The sequence below is a fragment of the Sinohyriopsis cumingii genome, chromosome 14, assembly GCF_028554795.1.
Source record: "Sinohyriopsis cumingii isolate HCF-2022 chromosome 14, ASM2855479v2, whole genome shotgun sequence".
Taxonomy (NCBI): Eukaryota; Metazoa; Mollusca; class Bivalvia; order Unionida; family Unionidae; genus Sinohyriopsis; species Sinohyriopsis cumingii.
This window is the reverse complement of record NC_142974.1, coordinates 1,872,064-1,897,824: the sequence shown is the minus strand read 5'-3', so window position 1 is coordinate 1,897,824 and position 25,761 is coordinate 1,872,064. Positions and strand designations below refer to the sequence as shown.

Genomic DNA, 25,761 nt, shown 5'->3' with positions numbered 1-25,761 from the left:
TACAATATTTCTAAACAGTAAGTTCGGTTCATTCTATGCCACATGTGCTAAGTGCTTTCGATGGGAAAAACCGAATACTTCCAGTGCTCAGACGATGTATGGCTGCATCGTCTGTGTATAAATGCCTCACTGTAAGACTAAAACATCACATTACGGAACATCTTGTCAGTGATCGGTCTACTTAAGGACTTGCACATCTTCAGCTGTAGAGTTATGTGAGTTATTTGTTAATTTCTTGTGCATAAGTTATAACTATTGTACTACCACGTTTATTTTTGTATATTTTCTATGTAGCTTTGGCTTACATAGTATCATGCAAATATTTTCTATTCTTGGTTGTGACTTAGCAAGAGATTTATGTTAGCAATATAAAGTTGCATTTTTAAGAAACGTGTAGTACCATAGGATTCTTATCGGCATGGGTAGGTTCACTTCTGAACCTGGTTATTGTTTTTTAATTATTGTGCCGATAATGTAATCTGTATAGCTTACTGTATATAACATCATTACGTTTTATTGTATTAGCCCATGTCATGCATAGTACAAGGTATTAGATGTATTTTCAGCTGATTGGAATCAAAATGGTACCAGCTGTAGAGCTAACCATAGAAGTAGACCATAGCAGCTGTAAAGCTGAGTGAATAGTGTTGCTGATCAAGTAGCAGGTGATTGGGCATTGCTGACCAATTGGTGGGCACTGATTGCTTGATTGAACAAGGAATCAAATGGTGGTTGGTGACTACCTGGAATACTGACTGCTTGATTGACCAGTGTGACTAGTAGCCAAGAGTGCTGGTGTCGGAGGGTGTAACTCCATACATGTAATCTTTTAGTCATGGTCTAATTTTGGGGTTTGTAATACCCAGTGTTTTGAGATTTGTATAGGTATTTCGCATGATATCAGTCCATTTGCTTTCATCATTTTACTATTTGAGTAAAATGCCTCATTTTTCACTATTTGAGTAAATTCATTTTACTATTTGAGTAAACACATCATTCTTTTCACCGTGTGAAATTACTGTGAATTATTCACCTTTGTCCTTGTACTGTGAAAGGTCATTTATTTGTGTTTTCATTTTTTGCATTATTAGGTTCACGTGGATTATGTTAATTTTTTAAATATTTGGATCTTATACATGCACATATTAATCATAATTCTTTTCTCATTCAAGTCATTTATCATTAAACATTCTATTTGTATCACCATCAAATGTGTTCTGTTGTAATTCTGAAACCCAACCCAGTTATCGTGTTACTTACACGTTATTATATGCAACACATGCACCCTTAACACTTTTCAGAATGTAATCAGGGTTTTAAAGTCTATGCATCAGGTGTCAGTATTTATTTTACACTGTAATAATGATGTTAGTATGTCTGCATTAGTGGACTACCTACAATCTGTATGCATTTTTTTCATCATAGAAAGAGATCTATCACAGTCTGCATTGTTGTGAGGCAAGGTAAGTAGTCACTAAATAGCTAGGTAATTTCAGATTTGGATGCCACCAGTACTAATTGTCTGGCTGATAATATCCAGCCAGTAGCTACAAAAGCTGACGATTGTCTGTTAATACATGCACACTCTCACCAGGCAGCATGCAATAATCCTCAAACTTTTGTTTAAGCGCTTGATGATCCAGATGTGGAGCAACTCAAAAACAAAATTGTCGCTACTAGTATAAAAAAGATATGTGCAAGGTATTTTGAAAAAAGAATTTTCAAGGTGTAATATTACCTTCTTTGGATTTATCATGGACTCACTTTTATTACATATTTATAATTTTCCCTCATAAACCCTTAGTCCTACAATGTAAGACTTCGACCCGATATTTATTTTTTTGGGTGTCGAGGTCTTACTGCCCAATAACAGCGCTGTCAATGATAAGTCAAATTTTCAGGAATATCTGACACACTTGACATCCCATATCGCCACTTTTCTACAAATTAAAGTTATAATGCTTTAGTCAGACTTTGCTTACACTGATGTCTTTTTCCAAATAAATTCAAATTCCCACACAAGCAAATGTACATGTTTTCAAGTTCCGTTGGCCTACATTTCAGTAGGCTGGAACACAATGGAAGCCGGGAATACTGAAATCGGTTAAAATGATCATAATAATCTTGAATGAGATGAAGCTATCTAAACACTTTCTTCAAAAGTAACATATTTTTATTCGTTTTATTAAACAAGGATTCTTCAGCTTAACCTGATTTTGGCATTCCTGGCTTCCATCGTTTTCCAAAGCATATTATAGTTATCCCACCATTGCTTGCATAAAGCTAAAAATGATTCTTGATCAGGCTTGATTACAAAAAATATTACATCCAGTAAATTAAATCTAATGATATCTCATGTCTTCCATCAGTGAGTATGTGCTTTGCCATCATATTCAGCTTTTTGCTGATAGTCACATGGGGACAAAATTATTCAAGTACCACTTTGCATGCTGTTGCGATGTAAAAACTGTGTTAATTAAAAAGCAGCACAAAATGTGAAAGTGTTATCATCATGTATTTTCTTTGCATAGTATTAGTACTTTGTGTCTTTGATAATTTTTCAAATATTTTTCTTGAAAATAATACATTTTTACTCTCATCACATCAGCAACAGCTCTACTTCAATCAATTTTAAAGTGTTAATTTATATTTTCTATTTTAGGTTTTCTGATTTTTATATCAGGCTGTCTGGAAGAAAAATCCTAGGATAGGTCAACATCAAACTACTAAATTAGAATAAAATCTGTAAAGATGTCGGATGATCATCAGGAAAAACTGGCAGATGGTAAGGCATTCTAATGTATCATTAGCAAAATTTCAGTTTATCACATTGCTTGTTCCTATTTATAGTATCATGTCATAAATATTGTATGACACAAGATCCATTCAGCATTTCATCCTAAGTTTTAAAGAGAGATTATGTTCCATGCCAGAAATTCCTTACAGTGAGGGGAAGGGTAACAGCACCTGTCATAATGCCATTTTGGGGAGAGAAGGGACTTATGAGGGTTTATTTTCACTGTGAAAATTGACAGCTATCTCAAATAAAAAATTAGCAAGTAAAATTTTAATGGAAAATAAAATGAATCAAAGGTAACAGTGTGGATAGGCATGGGTTTAAACAAAATATCAAGAGTTTAATAAAAGCAAGTCGACAACTTGCATTTTATATCATGGACTGATTACGTTGTATACATTGTCATTAAATAATAAAATGTAAGTAATGTATACAGCAATTATTATATAATAGTTGATAACACTGTATTATAACTCCAATTAAATTCCTACAGCCACTAGTTTGTATCGTGACTTAGTAGAAAAAAATTACTTTTCATTATCCTGTGATATCATTGCAAGCAGTAGTGAAATTTTTTATCTTTCTCTTGTCAGTTCAGGAATTTTAAGTTCACTGCAAACTTTGGACCTTGTTTCTCCATAAAGAACCCTATCTGAAACAAGGCTTTCCATGCACAGAGGATGCATTTAGCATGGTTCCCATGCTATTCTTGATTGCATTTGCGAATGAATAGGAAAAACCACTGATTAATGCTAGATACTTTGTTTATTTTACATACATTATAGCTGGTTGGTTAATTAAATGAGTTGACTTAAATCATGCCTATGAACTTTAATTTTCTGTTTTACCCTTTACTTGCTTTTGATAAAATACAATGTAATTAAGGTGATGATACAAAGCAGGTTCGTTCGAGTCCAAGGCTCGGCTAGCGTGGGTACGTGGGAAAGCCTGCCAGTAGCTTCTCGTGGGTCAGTGGTTCTTTCCTGGGTTTTCCATGCTTCTTCCTCCACCAGTTATACTGGCCGCCATGTATAGCCTATCTTGTGCTGAAAAATGGCGTTAAACCCTAAAACAACAACAACAACAACAACAAAGCAGGTTCACTTTTAATTAATTGTCACAATGCATCAAGCATTTCTGCAAGTCATAGATCAAAACACAGCCAGCACTTAATTATGTTCTCATAGAAATGCTTGTGGACATAGCTGTACTGGTCAGTTGAAAATGCTTGTGGACATAGCTGTACTGGTTAGTTGAAAATGCTTGTGGACATAGCTGTACGGGTCATTTCAAAATGCTTGTGGACATAGCTGTACTGGTCAGTTGAAAATGCTTGTGGACATAGCTGTACTGGTTAGTTAAAAATGCTTGTGGACATAGCTGTACTGGTCAGTTGAAAATGCTTGTGGACATAGCTGTACCGGTCAGTTGAAAATGCTTGTGGACATAGCTGAAAGTTGAAATTTTTTACATTTGAATACAAGAGGGCAAATAACATTATGATATTTACAATGCAACCAAATTAAAAGCAAACTAAATCCTGAATTTTACTTGACAAAAGTTATTTAACTGTATTTACTTCAAGTGTTACCATCAGTGGGCATTGCTAACAGTGTAATATTTAAATTTTGTTGTAGTTTATTAGTTATGTTGTACTGAGAATTAAATTTATAAAGAAACTTAACAAAAAATAAGAATTTTTCTTAAACCTTGTGAATTTTGTGATGTTGATTCAAATGTCTGAGCACTAAAGTCCATCTTTGATGATAAATTACAATACATCATGGTTTAATTTACCAATGTTGTCACAGGGGTCTAATTTGCTGGCATATTTTATAACAGTTAATGGTATCCACATCCCTCCCATTACATGATTACTTGTAAAGAGAATTACTGTAAGAAGGTTTATGGGTTGATTGCTTGTAAAGAGAATTACTGTAAGAAGGTTTATGGGTTGATTGCTTGTAAAGAGAATTACTGTAAGAAGGTTTATGGGTTGATTACTTGTAAAGAGAATTACTGTAAGAAGGTTTATGGGTTGATTGCTTGTAAAGAGAATTACTGTAAGAAGGTTTATGGGTTGATTGCTTGTAAAGAGAATTACTGTAAGAAGGTTTATGGGTTGATTGCTTGTAAAGAGAATTACTGTAAGAAGGTTTATAGGCTGATTGCTTGTAAAGAGAATTGCTGTAAGCAGATTTATAGGCTGACTGCTTTTGAAGATAATTACTGTAAGCAGATTTATAGACTGATTGCTGTTGAAGATAATTACTGTAAGCAGATTTATAGGCTGATTGCTTTTGAAGATAATTCTGTAAGCAGATTGATATGCTGATTGACAGTAAAGAGAGTTACTGTAAGCAGATTGATAGGCTGATTGACAGTAAAGAGAATGACTGTAAGCAGGTTTATAGGCAGATTTCTTGTCAAGAGCATAGTTTGAGTGTAATGCCCAAGCTGAAGGCTCAGTATACCACACTAAACTATGCTATATAAAAATGAGTGTAGTATACTCCACTAGACTACACTGTATGAAGGTGAGTGTACTATACCCTACTAGACTACACTGTATGAAGGTGAGTGTACTATACCTCACTAGACTACACTGTATGAAGGTGAATGTACTATACCCCACTAGACTACACTGTATGAAGGTGAGTGTACTATAGCCCACTAGACTACACTGTATAAAGGTGAGTTTACTATACCCCACTAGACTTCGCTGTATAACAGTGAGTATAGTATTCTCGAATAGACTACACTGTATGATAGTGTACTATATTCCACCTGACTACATTGTATGAAGGTGTGTCTACTATAATCCAGTACACTACACTGTATGAAGGTGAGTGTACTATACAATACTCCACTAGACTATATTGTATGAAGGTGAGTAGACTACACTATATGAAGCTGAGTGCACAATTTGGAAACAGTTCTTGAAGGAGTAGGTATTAGTAGGTATAGTGTATCACATAACAACACCACAGTATAATATGTAAAAGTGCAAATATAAAATATTTCCTAATGGCAATAGTGCCTGCATTAATTAGTGTAATAACTGTCCTGTAATAACTGTGTCCAGATATCTCAGTCTTATGAGGAAACAGATACTGTTCCAAAAGAATCCCATTAATTGGAATCCAGTAATATATAGTGTGAGATATACAGTTTCATTATGCATGAAGACTCTAACATAAGGTTATTTAAATTTTGAGTTGATATATAATAGTAATTTTCTTTCATTACTTTGCATATAGGGGACAAAAATGAACTGTTGATGCATAGTCTGGCCAATTCAGATGGAATCCCTCAAAGTGAAAGTAGCAGTTCTGGAGGATATAAGCCAGAGGCACCTTCCCTGAGAAAACCAAAGAAAGTCCTACAAGCCGGGAAAGCCATGTATGTAGCTTCATTTCACAGAGAGTCTTTCAATAGAATATCTTAGTGGTAAGTAGGGGAATGGATCAGTGGATATTCCCCAAAATAAATTTTTCTTTTAAGCCCTTACAGATATGCTGTAAATAGCTCATTTGTAATGTTCCTTGATCTAAGTTGTAGGAAAGCAGACTCAACCTCTGTCAAGCAGCTATCTCTATTTTAAGTGCAAGGCTGATTATAGTTAAATACAAATGCATGGAAACATAAAGCAAGATTAATAAATATTATGGTAGTTTAATACAAATGCAAGGAGATAAAGAGTATTACATTCAGTTAATACACATTGTGTGATGGTAGTTGCACATAGGACCTTCATTTGGATGCATTTATGGCAATGTGGTTATAAGTACCAAGTCTCCATGAGCTGGAAACATGAACTGCTGTCCTTCTAGGTTAAAACAAAGCAATTTCTCTGGCTTCCTACACCAGACAAAGTCAAGTGAATTCTCTGGCTTTCCACACCAAAACCAAGTCAAGTGAATTCTCTGGCTTTCCACACCAAACCAAGTCAAGTGAATTCTCTGGCTTTCCACACCAAACCAAGTCAAGTGAATTCTCTGGCTTCCCACACCAAACCAAGTCAAGTGAATTCTCTAGCTTCCCACACCAAACCAAGTCAAGTGAATTCTCTGGCTTCCCACACCAAAGAAAGTCAAGTGAATTCTCTGGCTTCCCACACCAAAGAAAGTCAAGTGAATTCTCTGGCTTACCACACCAAAAAAAGTCAAGTGAATTCTCTGGCTTCTCACACCAAACCAAGTCAAGTGAATTCAAGTGAATTCTCTGGCTTACCACACCAAACCAAGTGAAGTGAATTCTCTGGCTTTCCACACCAAACCAAGTCAAGTGAATTCTCTAGCTCCTACACCTGACCAAGCCAAGCAATTTCTCTGGCTTCCTACACCAGAACAAGAGGGCCTCCTATCACTTCACCGCTTGTAGTGGAGATAGGTGCTGGGTTGTAAATGTAGAAATTCCCCCATCCCTTATATATATGTAATTTTTTTCTTCTTTTTTCCCTCACACTTTGAATGCTTTATGATATGATAGGGGATCATGTTCCTGAACAATATCATGTGAAAATGGATCATGTTCCTGAACAATATCACATGAAAGTGGATCATGTTTCTGAACAAGATTATGTGAAAAAACAAACAAACAAAACCCACAAAAATCCCCATATGTAATCATATTACAGAAAACAAACATCATGAAATTAGAACACATAAATACATGCTGTAAATATTTAAGGTAGGGAACATTATTATGTCTTTAAGTTTGTTCTTGCAGTCGAGTTTTAAGAACACTCTTGAATGGGATCACTGTTTTTGTGTCTAAGTTCAGTGGGCATTTTCACATGATACTGTTCAGGAACATGATCCACTTTCACGTGATATTGCTCAGGAACACGATCCACTTTCACGTGATTTTGTTCAGAAACATGATCCACTTTCACGTGATATTGTTCAGGAACATCATCCACTTTCATGTGATATTCAGAAACATGGTCCTGTTTCACATGATATTGTTCAGAAACATGGTCCACTTTCACATGATATTGTTCAGGAACATGATCCACTTTCACCTGATATTGTTTAGAAATGTGATCCACTTTCACATGATATTGTTCACGAACATGATCCACTTTCATGTGATATTGTTCAGGAACATGATCCACTTTCACATGATATTGTTCAGGAACATGATCCACTTTCACCTGATATTGTTTAGAAACATGATCCACTTTCACATGATATCGTTCAGAAACATAATCAACTCACATGATATTGTTCAGGAACATGGTCCACTTTCACATATTGTTCAGAAACTTGAGTGCAGGTGAAATACTGTGAATTTATTTTCACAGGCATTAGATTCTTGGTTTCTAATGAAATAGATTTTTATTGGTACTACGAAAATCTATAAGGTGATGGGCTTCCAAATTTCATGGTTTTCATGGGTGAGCCAGATCACGAATTTAAAGTCACAATGAAATATCAACCAAACTGATATTCACACACCCACTGTGTTATATGCAGTGGAAAAACATCACCAGTTTCTATGTTTTAGTGTCATGGCTATCTGCATTGCTGACAATATGAAATGTAATTAGGATAAGTACATGCATGATGAGGAGCAATGAAACTGACTGATTACAATGCACAATTTCAGGAACATGAAAACTTGTTTAACATTTTGATGACTCCCCCTGATGTACGGTAAAGTAATACAAGTTGATTTAATCTCTGTCTGTGTCCTTCTGTATTTCCCAAAACACAAAATATTCCCATTTATGAATACATGTTTGCACAAACTTGCTGCTAAATAAACAATTGGCAGATTGGTTCTGATTTATCAAATCCCATTCCAATGAGGTCTTTAAGAAATTCTACTTTGTGCAGACAAGTCACTTTGAATGAATCGGCTTAAGGGCAGATGTTTTTAGGTCAGCCAAGATGTTATTTGTATGTACATATCCACTGTCCTTCAGTTTGTTTGATTGATCAGTCACTGATGTTGAATATCACTTATTAAACTGGAATTTGACTCCATCCTTGTGAAAGTTGTTGACAGTTAAATCCAGTGATTGCAATTTACTGAGCATGTGCCTAGTACTAACATTGGTATAATATTAATCCCATTTTCTTTGAAGTGAAACATCGGCCTTTCTCCACAGTGCACTTTGAAAATATCCAAGATCGCTACCACTTCTTTTAATACTGAATAAGTTGAAGCAAGTGATGTACAGAGTTCACATAGGGTATTAGAATTAAGGAATCATCATTGCACCAGTGTTTCTGTACATGTCATGACCCATTCACTTGGAAATTTCGCTCCTTGTGCCATGCATCATTATGGCTTTCCAGGATATATTAGCTGGGATGGCAGTAGCAGGTCTGATTTGGTGATGGCAAGCAAAAGTATTATTTGTCTATTATCGTCCAAGCTGGATATGGTCACCTGCTCAGCCCCCTTTGTTTCCATTTTCTAGTTACCAAATGGCACACCTGGTAGTATCCCAATCAAAAGTCCAGTACATGATTGTGTTTTATCACAGTCAGCTCTTTCTTTAGAACCTCTGACTTCATACCCTTGAGATCTTTTGGTAGTATTTTCACATTGCCATTCACCCAAAACATTAACTTTGTTAAAGATTATTGAGAACATTATGCTCCTTTAAGAACTCCTGAGAATCTAATTACTTAAACATCAAAGTCATTTCTCAAAATTTATCTTGTAATACTTTCAGTAATCATTCAAGGCAAAGAAAAGCTAATAGGATATCATTAAACATTACATTGAATACAGATTCCACTTTCTCTTTCAGTTTAAGTGAAGCATGATTTCATCTCATCATGCCTCTTCCTGTTTAAGTGAAGCATGATTTCATCTCATCATGTCTCTACCTGTTTAAGTGAAGCATGATTTCATAACATCATGTCTACCCTGTTTAAGTGAAGCATGATTTCATATCATCATATCTCCCTGTTTAAGTGAATAATGATTTCATCTCATCATGTCTCTCCCTGATAAGTGAAGCATGATTTCATCTCATCATGTCTCTCCCTGTTTAAGTGATGCATGATTTCATCTCATCATGTCTCTCCATGTTTAAGTGAAACATGATTTGATTTCATCATGTCTCTCCCTGTTAAGTGAAGCATGATTTCATCTCATGTCTCTCACTGTTAAGTGAAGCATGATTTCATCTCATCATGTATCTCCCTGCTAAGTGAAGCATGATTTGATTTCATCATGTCTCTCACTTTTAAGTGAAGCATGATTTCATCTCATCATATCTGACACTGTTAAGTGAAGCATGATTTCATCACATCATATCTCTCACTGTTTAAGTGAAGCATGATTTCATTTCATCATATCTCTTCCTGTTAAGTGAAGCATGATTTCATCTCATCATATCTCACACTGTTTATCGGAACCATGATTTCATCTTACAATCACAGTGTCATATTACATGACCTCATTGCACCAGTGAAGTCAAATCACTTTTCCTGCTGTGGCTCTTTACCATACCCTCATTTTGGCAAGATTTTGTGCAGCTACTTGAGAGGTCTGGTTAAACAGTTGTAACGACTTATCTCCCCATTTGAAAACAGAAAAAGACCCAGATCTGCCATAACATTATGCAACAATTGGTTGTTTATTAAAAATCATACTTTATATACTTGCTTTTATTTCATGTAATGTAGACAATCTTTTGTCTTCACATAATGCCCTAGCAAATCATGATATCCGTTGTGTTCTACTGATTATTCCAAACAAGCCACATAGACCATGATCTAGGAAGTTTGCATTTAGATTTAACTTAAAAGCAATAACATGTGGTAAGTATAAAGATCAAAATACTGTAAACGTATTTATTTTCAGCTATTCGTTTATTTGGTTTTCCCAGAAAAAGGACATTTTTAATTGTATTTAAATTTGTGCATTCACTCAAAAGTTGTATGAGGTCCTTTTCTACATGCTGATTATTGTTAGGATGTAGCATCCCCAAAATCCATGAAAATTAGTACCCCATGAAAATTTGTATTCCATGCAAATAAGTAAGTCATGAAAATGAAAACCCCATGAAAATAAGTAGCCCATGAAAATGAAAACCCCATGAAAATAAGTAGCCCATGAAATTATTATTCCATGCAAATTAGTAACCCATGAAAATGAAAACCCCATGAAAATAAGTAGCCCATGAAAATTAGTACTTGATGAAAATTACTTACCCTACAAAAATAGTGCTCATTGATAATAAGTAACTTGATGGAAATCAGTGAATCCTAATCTGCTAACATAATATGTGACAGTGTACTGTTGGACTCTGGTTATACATTAAAAATGTACAGTAATTGTGAATTGAAGCTTTTATAACAGATGTACATAATAGTGCAAATTCTGCATCTTTTGTGGGCTGCCAGTTCTTGTTTTTAATGTGATTCAAAGACCGATTGAATAATGGCTCTTTGGAGAAAAAAGGACCCCTTCCACACTCCACAAATATAAATGTCATCAAAACTTTTTATTGCACAGTCATGAAATATTTTTACCATTGAAAATAAATAGGCCTTAAAACATCTTATTGAGAGGTCTCATGATAAAGATAAATTATTAGAATACAGATAAATATAAATACTGATTAATTTTAAATTCTTTATATTTTACTTATGTATGGTGCTAGGTACTGTTTCTTTTTAAATATAAAGTTTTACTGTCATTTTAGTATTATTTCGCTGAAAATGTATTCTAGTTTAGTAAGGATGACCTGTTAAATATAATGTAATGAATCGGATCTTTGCAGATTGGCCGATCAATCAAAGGGTTTGAAGATTATTGTGGCATGTTGCATTGTCTTCTCAGTTATCATCACAGTGGCTCTAGTCCTTTCCATCTACCTAGGAAAGCCGCAGGTAATAAATTTGTTTTTTTATTGCATGCTTTAGCTAATTGCAGGGGTATTCCTGTTTTGCCTTGCTAGCCCAATAGCAAGGAAGTTATTGTGGGGTAATCAATGTTCATGTTTTATCCTGCTATCCCAATAGCAAGGAAGTTATTGTGAGACATTGTAGTGATATGACTGAAAAATTGTTGAAGCTACATTAAAAATCCAAATCACACACACCCCCAATGGCAAGGAAGTTATTGTGGGGTAATCAGTTTATCTATTTTTCCCTACTTGCCCAATAGCAAGGAAGTTATTATTGGGTAATCACTATTCATGTTTTGCCCTAATAGCCCAATAGCAAGGAAGTTATTGTGGTGTAATCACTATTCATGTTTTGCCCTAATAGTCCAATAGCAAGGAAGTTATTGTGGGGTAACCACTATTCATGTTTTGCCCTATTAGCCCTTATAGCAAGGAAGTTACAAGGAAAATGGTCTAAGAATTAACAGTTTTGTTAATTTTTTTCTGTGTATGAAGATTGAACTTGCCCATAATGATTTTTAGTTGACTGGGCTAGTTGGGCTATGTATTTATCCAGCCCTGAATGGTGTGGCAAGTATCACTTTTCTAGCAGAAGTAGTATTATCATCAGCATCAAAATTTATTGTTAAAGCTTAGTGTTAAAAATTCTACAAGTCAGATAAAATCGGTGTGCATAATATTGCAGTCTGCAGGCTACACATCAAATACATTTTGGGTACATAATAATACAATGTGCAGTCAGGTACAGTTGGAATGCACAATATTACAGTTTGCAGGCTACACATCAGATACAGTTGGGGCACATAAGATTGCACTTTCCAGGCTACACATCAGATATAGCTTGGGTACATAATATTACAGTTTGCAGTCCGATTCAGTTGGGGTACACGGTATTACAGTAAGCAGTGAGATACAGTTGGGGTACACAGTATTACAGTAAGCAGTCAGATACAGTTGGGGTACACATTATTACAGTAAGCAGTGAGATACAGTTGGGGTATATAATATTACACTTAATGGTACATATTAGAGACAATTGGGGTAGATAATATTACAGTGTACTCACTCTTCATTAGATACAGTTTGGATACATAATATTAGAGTTTGCAGTCAGATACATTTAGGGTACATACTATTACATTTTACATGGTAACAATCCAATACAGTTAAGCTTCATAATATTTCAATTTGCAGGCTACAAATCAGATAAAATTGAGGTACTTAGTAATATAGTTTGCAGCCAGATGCAATTGGGGTACATTATAGTACAGTTTGCAGGCTACAAATCAGATAAAATTGAGGTACTTACTAATATAGTTTGCAGCCAGATGCAATTGGGGTACATTATAGTACAGTTTGCAGGCTACAAAATGAGATACAATGAGGGTACATAATGTTACAGTTTTCCATGGGTGAGTGGTTCTTCTCAGGTCCTTCTTCTATAAAATATACTGGCTGCCATTTATGGCCTCCACAAAATCCATCTTTATTTGACCTCACTGTAAGTACAGCAGGAACATCTGGATTTGCCCTGTGTGTTCATATTTTTGTACATCTGTATGTACTTCTATCCATTTGTTGTTGTCTAGCTCATTTGCATCATTATGCTAGGAATCCATGAGATAAACAAATGACACTTGATAGATTGTAGCTATGCATTTGTTTGGTCTAACTCATTTGCGTCATTATGCTAGGAATCCCTGAGATAAACAAATGACACTTGATAGAATGTAGCTATGCGTTTGTTTGTTCTAACTCATTTGCATCATCATGCTAGGAATCCCTGAGATAAATGAAATTTGATAGATTGTGGCTATGCGTTTGTTTGGTCTAACTCATTTGCGTCATTATGCTAGGAATCCCTGAGATAAGTAAATGAAACTTGATAAATTGTAGCTATGCGTTTGTTTGGTCTAACTCATTTGGGTCATTATGCTAGGAATCCCTGAGATAAACAAATAAAATTTGATAGATTGTGGCTATGCGTTTGTTTGGTCTAACTCATTTGCGTCATTATGCTAGGAATCCCTGAGATAAACAAATGAAACTTAATAAATTGTAGCTATGCGTTTGTTTGGTCTAACTTATTTGCATCATTATGCTAGGAATCCCTGAGATAAACAAATGAAATTTGATAGATTGTGGCTATGCGTTTGTTTGGTCTAACTCATTTGCGTCATTATGCTAGGAATCCCTGAGATAAACAAACAGAACTTGATAGATTGTAGTTACTGAAATTTGATTGTAGCTCTGCATGTGTTGATGATTTGAGTTGAATTTTCTGATATTTAAGCAACTTTTGTATATCTATTTCTCTTGTACTTTTGGAGTGATATAATCTTGCTTAGATAATGCCTGCCTGAAGCAAATGAAGTTCCTACGTATGATATTCTGATTCCAAAGATGAGGTGGTATTATGCTGTTGTGACATGGATGTTTGTACGAAAGTATAAGTATCCTCTAGTTTTTTGTCGTAATGAAATGTTTTGTTTTAGGAGTTTCATCATTTATTAGTTTTTACTTTGTGGGCTGAATGGAGGTACACATGTTTTACAAAGAAATCTGGTAGTTGTAATGACAGTCTTGGTGTATTATTCTTTGTGGGCTCAATGATTCTCAGCTTCAGTGGAGGTACACATGTTTTACAAAGAAATCTGATAGTTGTAATGACAGTCTTGGTGTATTATACTTTGTGGGCTGAATGATTCTCAGCTTCAGTGGAGGTACACATGTTTTACAAAGAAATCTGATAGTTGTAATGACAGTCTTGGTGTATTATACTTTGTGGGCTGAATGATTCTCAGCTTCAGTGGCGGTACACATGTTTTACAAAGAAATCTGGTAGTTGTAATGACAGTCTTGGTGTATTATATTTTGTGGGCTGAATGATTCTCAGCTAAAGTGGAGGTACACATGTTTTACAAAGAAATCTGGTAGTTGTAATGACAGTCTTGGTGTATAATACTTTGTGGGCTGAATGATTCTCAGCTTCAGTGGAGGTACACATGTTTTACAAAGAAATCTGGTAGTTGTAATGACAGTCTTGGTGTATTATACTTTGTGGGCTGAATGATTCTCAGCTAAAGTGGAGATACACATGTTTTACAAAGAAATCTGGTAGTTGTAATGACAGTCTTGGTGTATTATACTTTGTGGGCTGAATGATTCTCAGCTAAAGTGGCGGTACACATGTTTTACAAAGAAATCTGGTAGTTGTAACGACAGTCCAAATCTTGGTGTATAATACTGCTTAAGATATGTTGTCCCAATTATAATATATATAAGTACATTCACTACCTTGCAAGTTCTGTCTATATGAACTATTTGGTCACAGTGGTCAATTGATCTCCTTGGACCAGTGAGAATAAACATTGCCAGTATGGTTCAAATTGCACTCCATACAATCTGTATAGGTGGGCTGATTATCTTTGGCCACTCTCAATAGTCTACACAGTCTACATTCAGTCTTATCCATTGTGGTTGATGCATGTAATTTGAAAAAGCAAAACAATGATAAATACAGTAAAGTGTTGCAGTGAACTTACCAAAGAGGATGCTATGAATTGCGATCAAAACCAGAGAAATTACGAAGAAGGTCAAGTAATGGGATGAATTATTAGTTGTTGTTGTTGTTATATGGTTTAATGCCATTTTTCAGCACAAGATAGGCTAGCTATACATGGCGGCAAGTATTAATGGTGAAGGAAGAACCCGAGAAAACCCCTGAAAGAACCACCGACCCACAAGAATCTACCTGCATGCTTTCTCATTTATCCACATTGGCCGAGCCTGAGACTCGAACCCACGGAGGGGTGAGATGGCAGTGTTAATGACACACAAACAGAAGTCATAACTGATAAATGTTGCTCTGAGAATAGTCCCTAAATCAAAGTGGAGGCAACTTTTATTTTGGCAAGGGATTACTTTTAATCAATTTTCCTGCTAAAACAAGATGAAAGATGTGGTGAACATCCCTTTGGGGTGCTCACCATTTATTATGTACAAATATTTTAACCTTTGACCATTGACATTTATGAACCGCATCTGGTCCACCCCTTTTCAAACTGTAAAATTTATTGTTGACATCTCAGGAATAAATCTGGCTAGTTTTTATGTTGTTGTCTTTCAGCATAACATTGGTTGTGATGTTGACAAAATGCAATGTGCATTTTTAAAATAGTTCACTTTTCATCATGAAGAGGTGATTTGTGTGATTTGGATTTTTTTAACATAGCTTTAACAATTTTAAAGTCATATCGCTATGATGTCTGCAGAGTGGCAGTTTATAGTGATGTTTAGCACTGGGGCATCATGCTGCAAACATGTAGCATGATGTCCTACCCAGTCACATTATCCTGACACCAGGCATACCATTCCTAACACTAACCTCTTAATGCTGAGTGCCAAGCGAGGCAGCTGTTATTACCATTTTTATAAGTCTATTTTATGACTTGGCCAGGGATCGAACCCATAACATCCCTCATCAGAGGCGGATGCTTTAACCACTAGGCCACTGGAGCAGTCCATCATAAAGAATTGGCGGGGTTGGGCTTGCTTGAGACTCTGATGCTAAAAAATACTGTTCTGTTGGGGGGAAATATAAGAGAATTATTCAGATGGACTGTTTTGATGCATGTGACTTAAATGTTTCAGCCATACAATCAAAATTAAATCATACAATAATAATACCTCTTAAGGGGGCACTCGCCAGTTATTATGTACTTTTGAGAGAGTGATGTATATAAGGTGAAGTTGTTTGCGTTTAAAACATACACAGTGGAGAGAATGTTGTTATACCCCTATGCTACTTTTATGTAATGTGGCTCAGATTTCTTTGGATATTGTACTTTTGGAAATTGGACATCATCTTAGCACACTGCTAACTAAAATGACTGCTCCTTTGTGCTCAAAAACTCAGCCTGAATTATTCTAAAATGCACTATCTTTAGCAGCTATTAAAAAAAGAAAATGAAATTTGCCAGACTAGACAATACCAGTTTCTGAAAGAGCAATAAATGAATTATCAAATAGATAAATGTGACAAAACTTCATCAGCTCTTTTTTTTTACAATTTACCTCTAAGTTCAGGAAGTGAAAATAACGAAGTGGAACTAGCAGTTTTCTGAAAGGTGCACATCTGGAGTCAGGCTAAGCTGTGTACTCAATAACCCATGTTACACCCATCATTCGTACACCAAAATAAAAGGGAATTAAAGGAAATTGGCCTCGATTATGTTGGACAAATCAGTAGGGTGACTTACCTCCATATGCAAGGGAGCATGCAATTTCCAGCTGGTGAGTGCTGGTTGGACTGTGTCTTCATTGTTATTACCAACTTCAGAACTATGTTTAAATCAGACACATTCCTGGCAGACTCATTGTTAAAGCTGTTCTGTCCAGCATCATGTTATTCATATGCATTGATCCCTTCATCCAATGGTTTTTCATCAGATTTCTGCACTTTCGGGCATCTGATGATCAACCAGTTTGTAACAAGGTGGAATACCTTTATCTCATTGGTCATGGACCTTGAAGCTTGGGCCATGGATGCACTGTCAATTGTTTGGGAGGAGTTATGGACCTATGCTTAACCCTCATGGTTTTAGTACACAAAGTAATGCAAAAAATACAGGGTCAGAATTGAAAGATAATTCTGACTGCCACTTTCAGATGGGACAAATCCCGGGTCAGTGATCTACTTGAACTGGAAATAGACCTACACAGTATGATTACAACCAAACTGAATCTTCTCATACAACCAAATTTTAGGTATTTCACCCCTGCCTGGACTGCCTTCTATGTCATACATGGCTTTTGCTTCGCTAGATTAAGATTTCAGACCTTTGATTGTGGAGAGAATCACATGAGCAAGAAGGCCCTCCACTCTGAAGGCTTGAGGGGGAAAAAGAAGGCCTTCCACTCTGAAGGCTTGAGAGGGAAAAAGAAGGCCCTCCACTCTGAAGGCTTGAAGGGGAAAGTTGCATGCTTTCGGGATCGTTGTAGAGTCAGCAGCATTATTCCTTTGGAGTGCCATGATCCTTCAGCTGCTTCACGTGGGGATAAGATTTTGCCAGTTACCATCTAAGGTTACTGCTCTATTGTATCTGACACATTTAGGTACCATGCAGAGAAGATATCAGTCACGATAAAGATCTGTCAAACATACTAGCCAGTATTGATTTGTATAGACCAAAATCTCAAACCCTGTTTCCAAAATGGAGTGTGTTCTGAGTCCTAACATGGCGCAATGTAGAGCAGTTTGAACTGATAGCCGGGACTTTGCTGAAGATTTTATCTTCCTGATAGCTGTAGCTTCTGCTTGCAGGGTGAATGAGTTCCATACCCTTTTGTTAACTATCTTCAGATAATCTGGTAATCCTCATGGCACAACCAGCCTTTTTGACCAATATTCATTTGCCATCATTGGGCATTGAAAGAGTTGTCGTACACTCCCTTTTGTCAATAGGTAAGTCAGGTACAACAGCCATGCAAGAACCTGTCTGCACCATGCGGCATTACTTGGAAGTGCACAGTAACAAGTCATGGCAATTGCAAATGACACTCTTTCTCTATGGAGGTGGGAAAGGAGAATATCACCTCTAAAGCCATGTCTATGTGGTTTAAGTGGGTTATACTTACTTCAAACTTTGATGTTTTAAAGAATATATGTGATTTAAATCGAGTAAGTAGTCTCAGAAAATATCATTTTAAATTGGACTTTCCTTGATAAAATGGCTTTCATTTTGCAGATTCTGACTTGTTGTTATGGGTTGGCATAAATACTAGATTTGTGTTGCAGATAGGGGCACATGGAGCAGTCGCCTCCGATGTGGAAGAATGTTCTGAAATTGGAATCAACATATTGAAGATTGGTGGCAACGCAGTAGATGCTGCAATAGCCAGCATGTTCTGTGTTGGAGTGGTCAATGCACAGAGCTCTGGATTAGGAGGGTAGGTTGTTAATTTCCAAGTTGGTCTTAAAAAAGCAATGAGTAATTATGAAACAGTCTTGGGATTTCAAAACTGAAAATCTGTAACTCTATCTCATTTCATTGTAATCTTAACTCTCTCATTTCATAGTAATCTGTTAACTAACTCATTTCATAGTAATCTGTTACCTAACTCGTTTCATATTAATCTGTTAACTAACTAATTTCATAGTAATCTGTTAACTAACTCATTTCGTATTAATCAGTAACTGTATCTCATTTCATAGTAATCTGTAACTCTATCTCATTTCACAGTAATCTTTAACACTATTTCATTTCATAGTAATCTGTAACTCTATCTCATTTTACAGTAATCTTTAACTCTATCTCATTTCATAGTAATCTGTAACTCTATCTCATTTCACAGTAATCTTTAACTCTATCTCATTTCATAGTAATCTGTAACTCTATCTCACTTCACAGTAATCTTTAACTCTATCTCATTTCATAGTAATCTGTAACTCTATTTCATTTCACAGTAATCTTTAACTCTATCTCATTTCATAGTAATCTGTTAACTCTATCTCTTTTCATTGTAATCTGTAACCCTATCTCATTTATTAGTAATCTGTAACTACATAGATATCTTTGCTAAGTAAAGTTTATGTTGTATTTACTGTCTCTTTCTTGAGGTAATGAAAATTAAACAAAATCCATCATAGATGCTTGTCATGGTGATTATCAATGCATAAATAAATACATTATCTTAACAATGATGACATGGATGAACAGATGATATCAGACACAACAGTCATGATGATGATGATGATGATTGTTTAATTAGGAGGAAGATATGGAGAACATTGAAAATGGTGGCTTCTTTATACTATTCTTGTGGTTGATGATGATGATGGTAATGCGTTCTGATTATGGTTGATGATGATGATGGTAATTGGCACGGTTGGTTCTGATGGTGGTTGATGATGATGATGACAATGATGGTAATAGTCACTGTTGGTTCTGATCATGGTTGATGATGATGATGATGCTGGTAATAGTCACTGTTGGTTTTGATGGTGGTTGATGATGATGATGATGATGGTAATTGACACTGTTGGTTCAGATTATGGTTGATGGTGATGATGGTAATTGACACTGTTAGTTCTGATCATGGTTGATGATGATGATGGTAATTGACACTGTTGGTTCTGATTATGGTTGATGATGATGATGGTAATTGACACTGTTGGTTCTGATCATGGTTGATGATGATGATGGTAATTGACACTGTTGTTTCTGATGGTGGTAGATGATGATGATGATGGTAATTAGTCACTGTTGGTTCTGATTATGGTTAATGATGATGATGGTAATTGACACTGTTGGATCTGATGGTGGTTGATGATGGTATTAGTCACCATTGTTTCTTTAATGGTGGTGATGATGATGATGGTAATTGACAATGTTGGTTCAGATGGTTGTTGATGATGATGATGGTAATTGACACTGTTGGTTCTGATGGTGGTTGATGATGGTAATGCTTAATGATGGTGTTTGATGATGATGATGGTAATTAACACTGTTGGTTGTGATCATGGTTGATTATGATGATGGTAATTGACACTGTTGGTTCTGATGGTTCTCATTAGTTTATCTCTGAATAAGGTGTATTTACACAGAACATGACCTTTCACTATTAGCATAAATTTTAAAAGCAACATTTTGGTTTCGTCTTTTTCCAGTGGTGGTTTTATGTTGATCCATGACCATAGAACCATGAAGTCGGAAGTAATAGACTTTAGGGAGACTGCACCAAAAGCTCTCACTGCACAGATGTTTACTAACACAGAGATGATGTATTCTGTAGGTACACTTTATCATTGCTTCGTCAGCTGTAAAGCAGGTGGGGAAAGAAATGTGACATTTCAGACTTTATATTGTCGACATCTGGTCTTGGTATCCCAACAAAATTTAAGCTTTTCCTTAAGCTTTTGTCTTAGAATCAACAATTTTATTATCATAGACTGAGCAATTATCAGATGAATGAATAAAGAATTATAAATGGTAACCTTTGTTAACTTCCTGATTACCACTGATTACTTTCTTTCAACAGCAATTTTTTTTCTACTATCACCAGTTATTTGTTGAAGTAAAACTAGACTAAAACAAGATGTGAAGATTTCAGTTTAAAAAATAAATAAATTTTTTTTAAAATTTTATTTTATCATTATGTTTAAAACCTTTTCTGGAAAAATATTTATGGTATCATTTTAAATTGTATCTTATAATCGGGTTTATATAGGTTATAAAAAGGAAAATTTTGGATTCTTTCCAAATTACTTTGCACAATGTGGGTACGTGAGAAAGCTTGCCAGTAGTGTGTCAGTGGTTCTTTCCATGGTTTTCATGGGTTCTTCCTCCACCATTTATACAGGCCATCGTGCATAGCCTATCTTATGCTGACAAATGGCATTAAACCTTTCAACAACAGCAATTACTTCACATCCCGTTTGTGGTATTTCAAACTTTAATAACATTAGCTGATACATCTATGTAAATTGATAGTGCAGATATGTTGACAATATAAATGGTAAAGGATGGGATTATAAATGGTAAATGGTGATAAGTTGCTCTGAAATGCAGTCATGAAAGAAATGCATTTCAGATGCATTTTATAGATAGATTAATGTCTCATTGATGCATTAGTGACCTTATTAGAAATCATAATTATGTTCAGAAGTGAAATGAAAATAATTAACATTCAAACCTGAATCCTTTTAGTGAATGTTTGACAAGAAAATTGATATTCAGATATTCATTTGTTTACCTTACAAGTTGGTAGCATTTTGTAAAAGATCCCCCAAAAATGCAAAATGGAAATCATGGAGTATTTAATTCGGCTGTCATGGAACCACAACTCCTAAATTTAAACATCCACTAACATGATGATCACTAGGTCAAAATTCGGAATAGCTACAGAATATTGTCATTCATGCTTTCTTGAAAAGATAACATGTTATATGGGTTGATGAAGAACCTTGTATAGAGTTTAGGTTTCTTATAAGAGTCAACAAACCTTTACATTTCAATCTACCAGAGCTCTCAAACAATTTGTAAATTGTTGTTAGGCATTTGTTCTGTCTGAAGTAATTGTTCTCAGTCCGACATACAATTACCACCCTGTCCCCCTGACCATGTTACCTCCGAAGGTTAGCTGCAGTATATTTCCACATTTGTATTTTTAAATCAGTTCATTATGCTTAATCCTTTCCTTTATTTTCTGAAAAGTTACTTAAGCATATTTGCTAATTGACATGACTTTAATATAGACCAATTTTAGTTGTAGGGTTCATGGAATTTCCTGTTGAATAGACCCATTTTAGTTGTAGGGTTCATGGAATTTCCTGTTGAATAGACCCATTTTAGTTGTAGGGTTCATGGAATTTCCTGTTGAATAGACCCATTTTAGTTGTAGGGTTTATGGATTTTCCTGTTGAATGGACCCATTTTAGTTGTAGGGTTCATGGATATTCCTTTTGATTAGACCCATTTTAGTTGTAGGGTTTATGGAATTTCCTGTTGAATAAACCCATTTTAGTTGTAGGGTTTACGGAATTTCCTGTTGAATAAACCCATTTTAGTTGTAGGGTTTATGGAATTTCCTGTTGAATGGACCCATTTTAGTTGTAGGGTTCATGGACATTCCTTTTGATTAGACCCATTTTAGTTGCAGGGTTTATGGAATTTCCTGTTGAATGGATCCATTTTAGTTGTAGGGTTTATGGAATTTCCTGTTGAATGGACCCGTTTTAGTTGTAGGGTTCATGTAGTTTCCTTTTGATTAGACCCATTTTAGTTGTAGGGTTCATGGAGTTTCCCAGTTAAATAGGCCCATTTTAGTTGTAGGTTTCATGGAGTTTCCTGTTGAATAGACCCATTTTAGTTGTAGGTTTCATGGAGTTTCCTGTTGAATAGACCCATTTTAGTTGTAGGTTTCATGGAGTTTCCTGTTGAATAGACCCATTTTAGTTGTAGGTTTCATGGAGTTTCCTGTTGAATAGACCCATTTTAGTTGTACGGTTTATGGAATTTCCTGTTGAGTAGAACTATTTTAGTTGTCGGGTTCATAGAAGTTCCTAGTCAAAAGAAGCATGCCACTCTGTTCTTGCCATGCATTAGTTCAAAGCCATATTAATTGGCATATATTTTAATTGTGTAGAATTATTTTACAATATTTGTATGTTCCTTTTTGAAAGTGACTTAACTGTTTTGGGGAATTACACTTTACCTATTAAACACATAAAATTGTCCCCAAAGCATGTGGTATCAGGCCCAGATAAAGATTACCTTATATTTTTTAACAAAGTCCTGAAGCAACTTGAAACCTACAGCAAGCAATGTACATGTACAGTTTCTATACAAGATAAGGTCAGAATACTAATGTATGTATTTAAAGTAAAACAAACAAGCACACACACACACACACATCTATATATATATATATATATATATATATATATATATATGTACACATGGCCCAAATTTAGAACAAATTTCTTTGTAGCCAGAAGGACTAGTATACTGAGAAATTTACTAGTCCTGCCAAATTTTTACTTGTCCTGTCCACAAAACAATGTCGTACACTTTTACTGTGATTAACAACAATTTTATTTAATAAATAGTATTATCATATGTAATGCAGAAGTTCAGAAGTATTAATCCCACTTCAAATCATCAATCAGTCAATTCACATTTCTTGTTTCTCAAGATAATCTGGATCCAGTTCCAGAAAGGGATCAAGGTGTCCTTTCTCGTCCTCCACCTGCACTCTGGGTTCATATGGGATTTGTTCTGGTTTCCTTACCTGACTCACTGTATTGTTGGTATTGGATCGTATGTTGGAATGTCATTTGTGTGGAACATTATAAAGAGTAGGTCGGACAGAACCCAATGTCACAAACATGATTTCCATTAATATGAGCAGAGTGGGCTGGAATTGTCAGGATAACATCAGTCAATGCCAGAATATTCTTGCAGTCAGCAGCACCTGATTTTAAAACTGGGGGCCAAGTCTGCAAGAAACCTTGCTTCATTAACACCTTTGACAAATTTCTGTCTTTCACTTTCAGCCATGTTGTGAGTAAATGTAACAACCTGTTTATCATTCCTGTAAGTCTTTCCAACACCAGCTCCCTTCATTGCATCCAGCTGACGCTTCCATACAAAATCAAAGAAGGGTCTTCTTCACAATAGCATGTGGATTTCTAAACAAATTAACAAGCCTGTCAAACACATTCCAAGTTAAACTTTCCAAGATCTTACAAGTGGTTAATTATTCTGGTGGTATCTACATAGCTGCTTTTCTCTCTGAATTCTTTTTGAATTGCCCACATCTTTCATGTACGTTTACTGATTCATCCACAACAAAACTGGATGTTTTCTCTATGTTTGTTTTTGCGAATTCCGTGCACCATTTACACGGCATAATGTTCTTTTCCTCATCATAATTCAGCCATTCCCCGTCTTTTGTCCATGTCTTCTGAAATGTTCAGTTATGCTTTTTCCTATCATAAGAATTATTTTTCTCTTTTTATTTCATTTTCATTCAACTGTTGCTTTTTTCCAGTGGCTGAATAGCTTCTATAAAACACATTTTGCCTGTTTTATAAGGAGGGAATTGTGCCTTGTTTTGAAATATGAGATGTTGCAATATAGCTGACATGAATTGTTTAAAGTAAGAAAAGGAATAGCACAATGTCCTTTATATAAGAAAGTCAGAGCCAGCGACACATTGCAAAACACATTCCTTTGCCCCACCCCCCAATTAAATGGCTTGTACCTAATGAAGTAATAAAGATGTGGCTTCAGTGGATATTCTGCATGAGCAAAGCAGTGGCTATTGTAAACACTGTTATAACATATTAGCATCAGAAGATAATGTTAGTTTCAGCTTGGAAAAAGTGTGTTCCCATCAAACAAAGCCATCTGACTTGGCACATTGTATTTAACAGCTCCAATTGCAATCTTATAATTAATAGCGTAAGTTTGGACATTGTTCCTAATTAATCGGACCTCAAAGTATAGTTGAAATTAATAATGAAGAAAATTTTCAAATCTTAGATGCACATGCTCAGAGATTTTAATTTCCAGCAAATGTACGGCATTCTGCTTGGATATATCCATGTGTATTCAATTAATTGTTCATTCTTGGAAGGGAAAAAATATAAAACCTATTCATATCATCATAGAAAAAGTAGTTGTATGGAAAGGATGTGTCAATAACGTAATCATAATAAATTGATCTAATTCTTATAGTTATTTTGATGCAAATGTAAAATATGCAGTTTCCTGTTTGTGACTGTTGGAGTGTTTGGCTAGCAAGCAAATAAAAACAAAAAACAAACATTCTAATTTCTTTGAATAGTTTCTGCTGTGTTCTTTTGTGTGGTATCGTGCTTTGTAGTTTGTTACTGTGGTCAAACGAATGACGTGTGATACCATGTCATTTTTCATTTAATTCATTCTCAGATTAATTAGGATCAGTTACCAAACTTCGATTATTTTAAAGTGCATGGGTTGTTTTTGTCTCAGAATAATTCTGAAACTTCCAGAAAATTTTACAAACATAAACCATACATAGTTTGGAATCATTCATAGAGTCATACATAACAGAACACAGAATGTTTAAGAAGTATTTGAAATTGAAGAAATCTGAAAAACCTTGAGACGTTTTTGTAAATTCATGCCCATTTTTAACTCGAAAAAATAGCTATTTTTCAGCATTTATGCATGGATTTTGACCTCACTTTCTCTTCCTGGTCCTTACATTCTTAAACTGTCGCAGTTGGTTTTGCATTATGTCTGCATTCTGTTTCAACTCTTTCAGGTTCCTTTAGGAAATTGTATTTAACTTCTTCATTCATAGAAAAAATATTCATAACTGATTTGTTATGTTAATCAGACCATTTTAAATCATATAGTATCTGGAATGAATACATTTAATAATACTGGAAAAATATTTATTTGAATTAATTTAACATTCACTCAGAGAGTGTCAGTATTACATACTTTTGAATATGGTTTGCCTTGTTGAGAACATTTAACAAAATTCCAGTAATAAGTAGAATTGTAATTTCTCAATACATTTTATTATGCAC

General features: G+C 35.2%; 1 protein-coding gene across 4 annotated transcripts in view; it reads left to right on the top strand.

Moving 5' to 3' along the window:
- The window catches only part of LOC149783087 (glutathione hydrolase 1 proenzyme-like), a 74,615-nt gene that overhangs the window by 4,966 nt on the left and 43,888 nt on the right, over window positions 1–25,761 (top strand). For 2 of the 4 annotated variants that reach the window (XM_089931303.1, XM_089931302.1), the window contains exons 2-6: window positions 2,663–2,785; window positions 6,058–6,199; window positions 11,550–11,658; window positions 18,475–18,626; window positions 20,347–20,467. In XM_089931303.1, coding sequence (XP_089787429.1) covers window positions 2,752–2,785; window positions 6,058–6,199; window positions 11,550–11,658; window positions 18,475–18,626; window positions 20,347–20,467 — 558 coding nt within the window. In that variant the 5' untranslated portion in view covers window positions 2,663–2,751. The remainder of the gene's footprint in view (window positions 1–2,662; window positions 2,786–6,057; window positions 6,200–11,549; window positions 11,659–18,474; window positions 18,627–20,346; window positions 20,468–25,761) is intronic. The other 2 variants (XM_089931305.1, XM_089931304.1) reach the window with 1 other exon arrangement.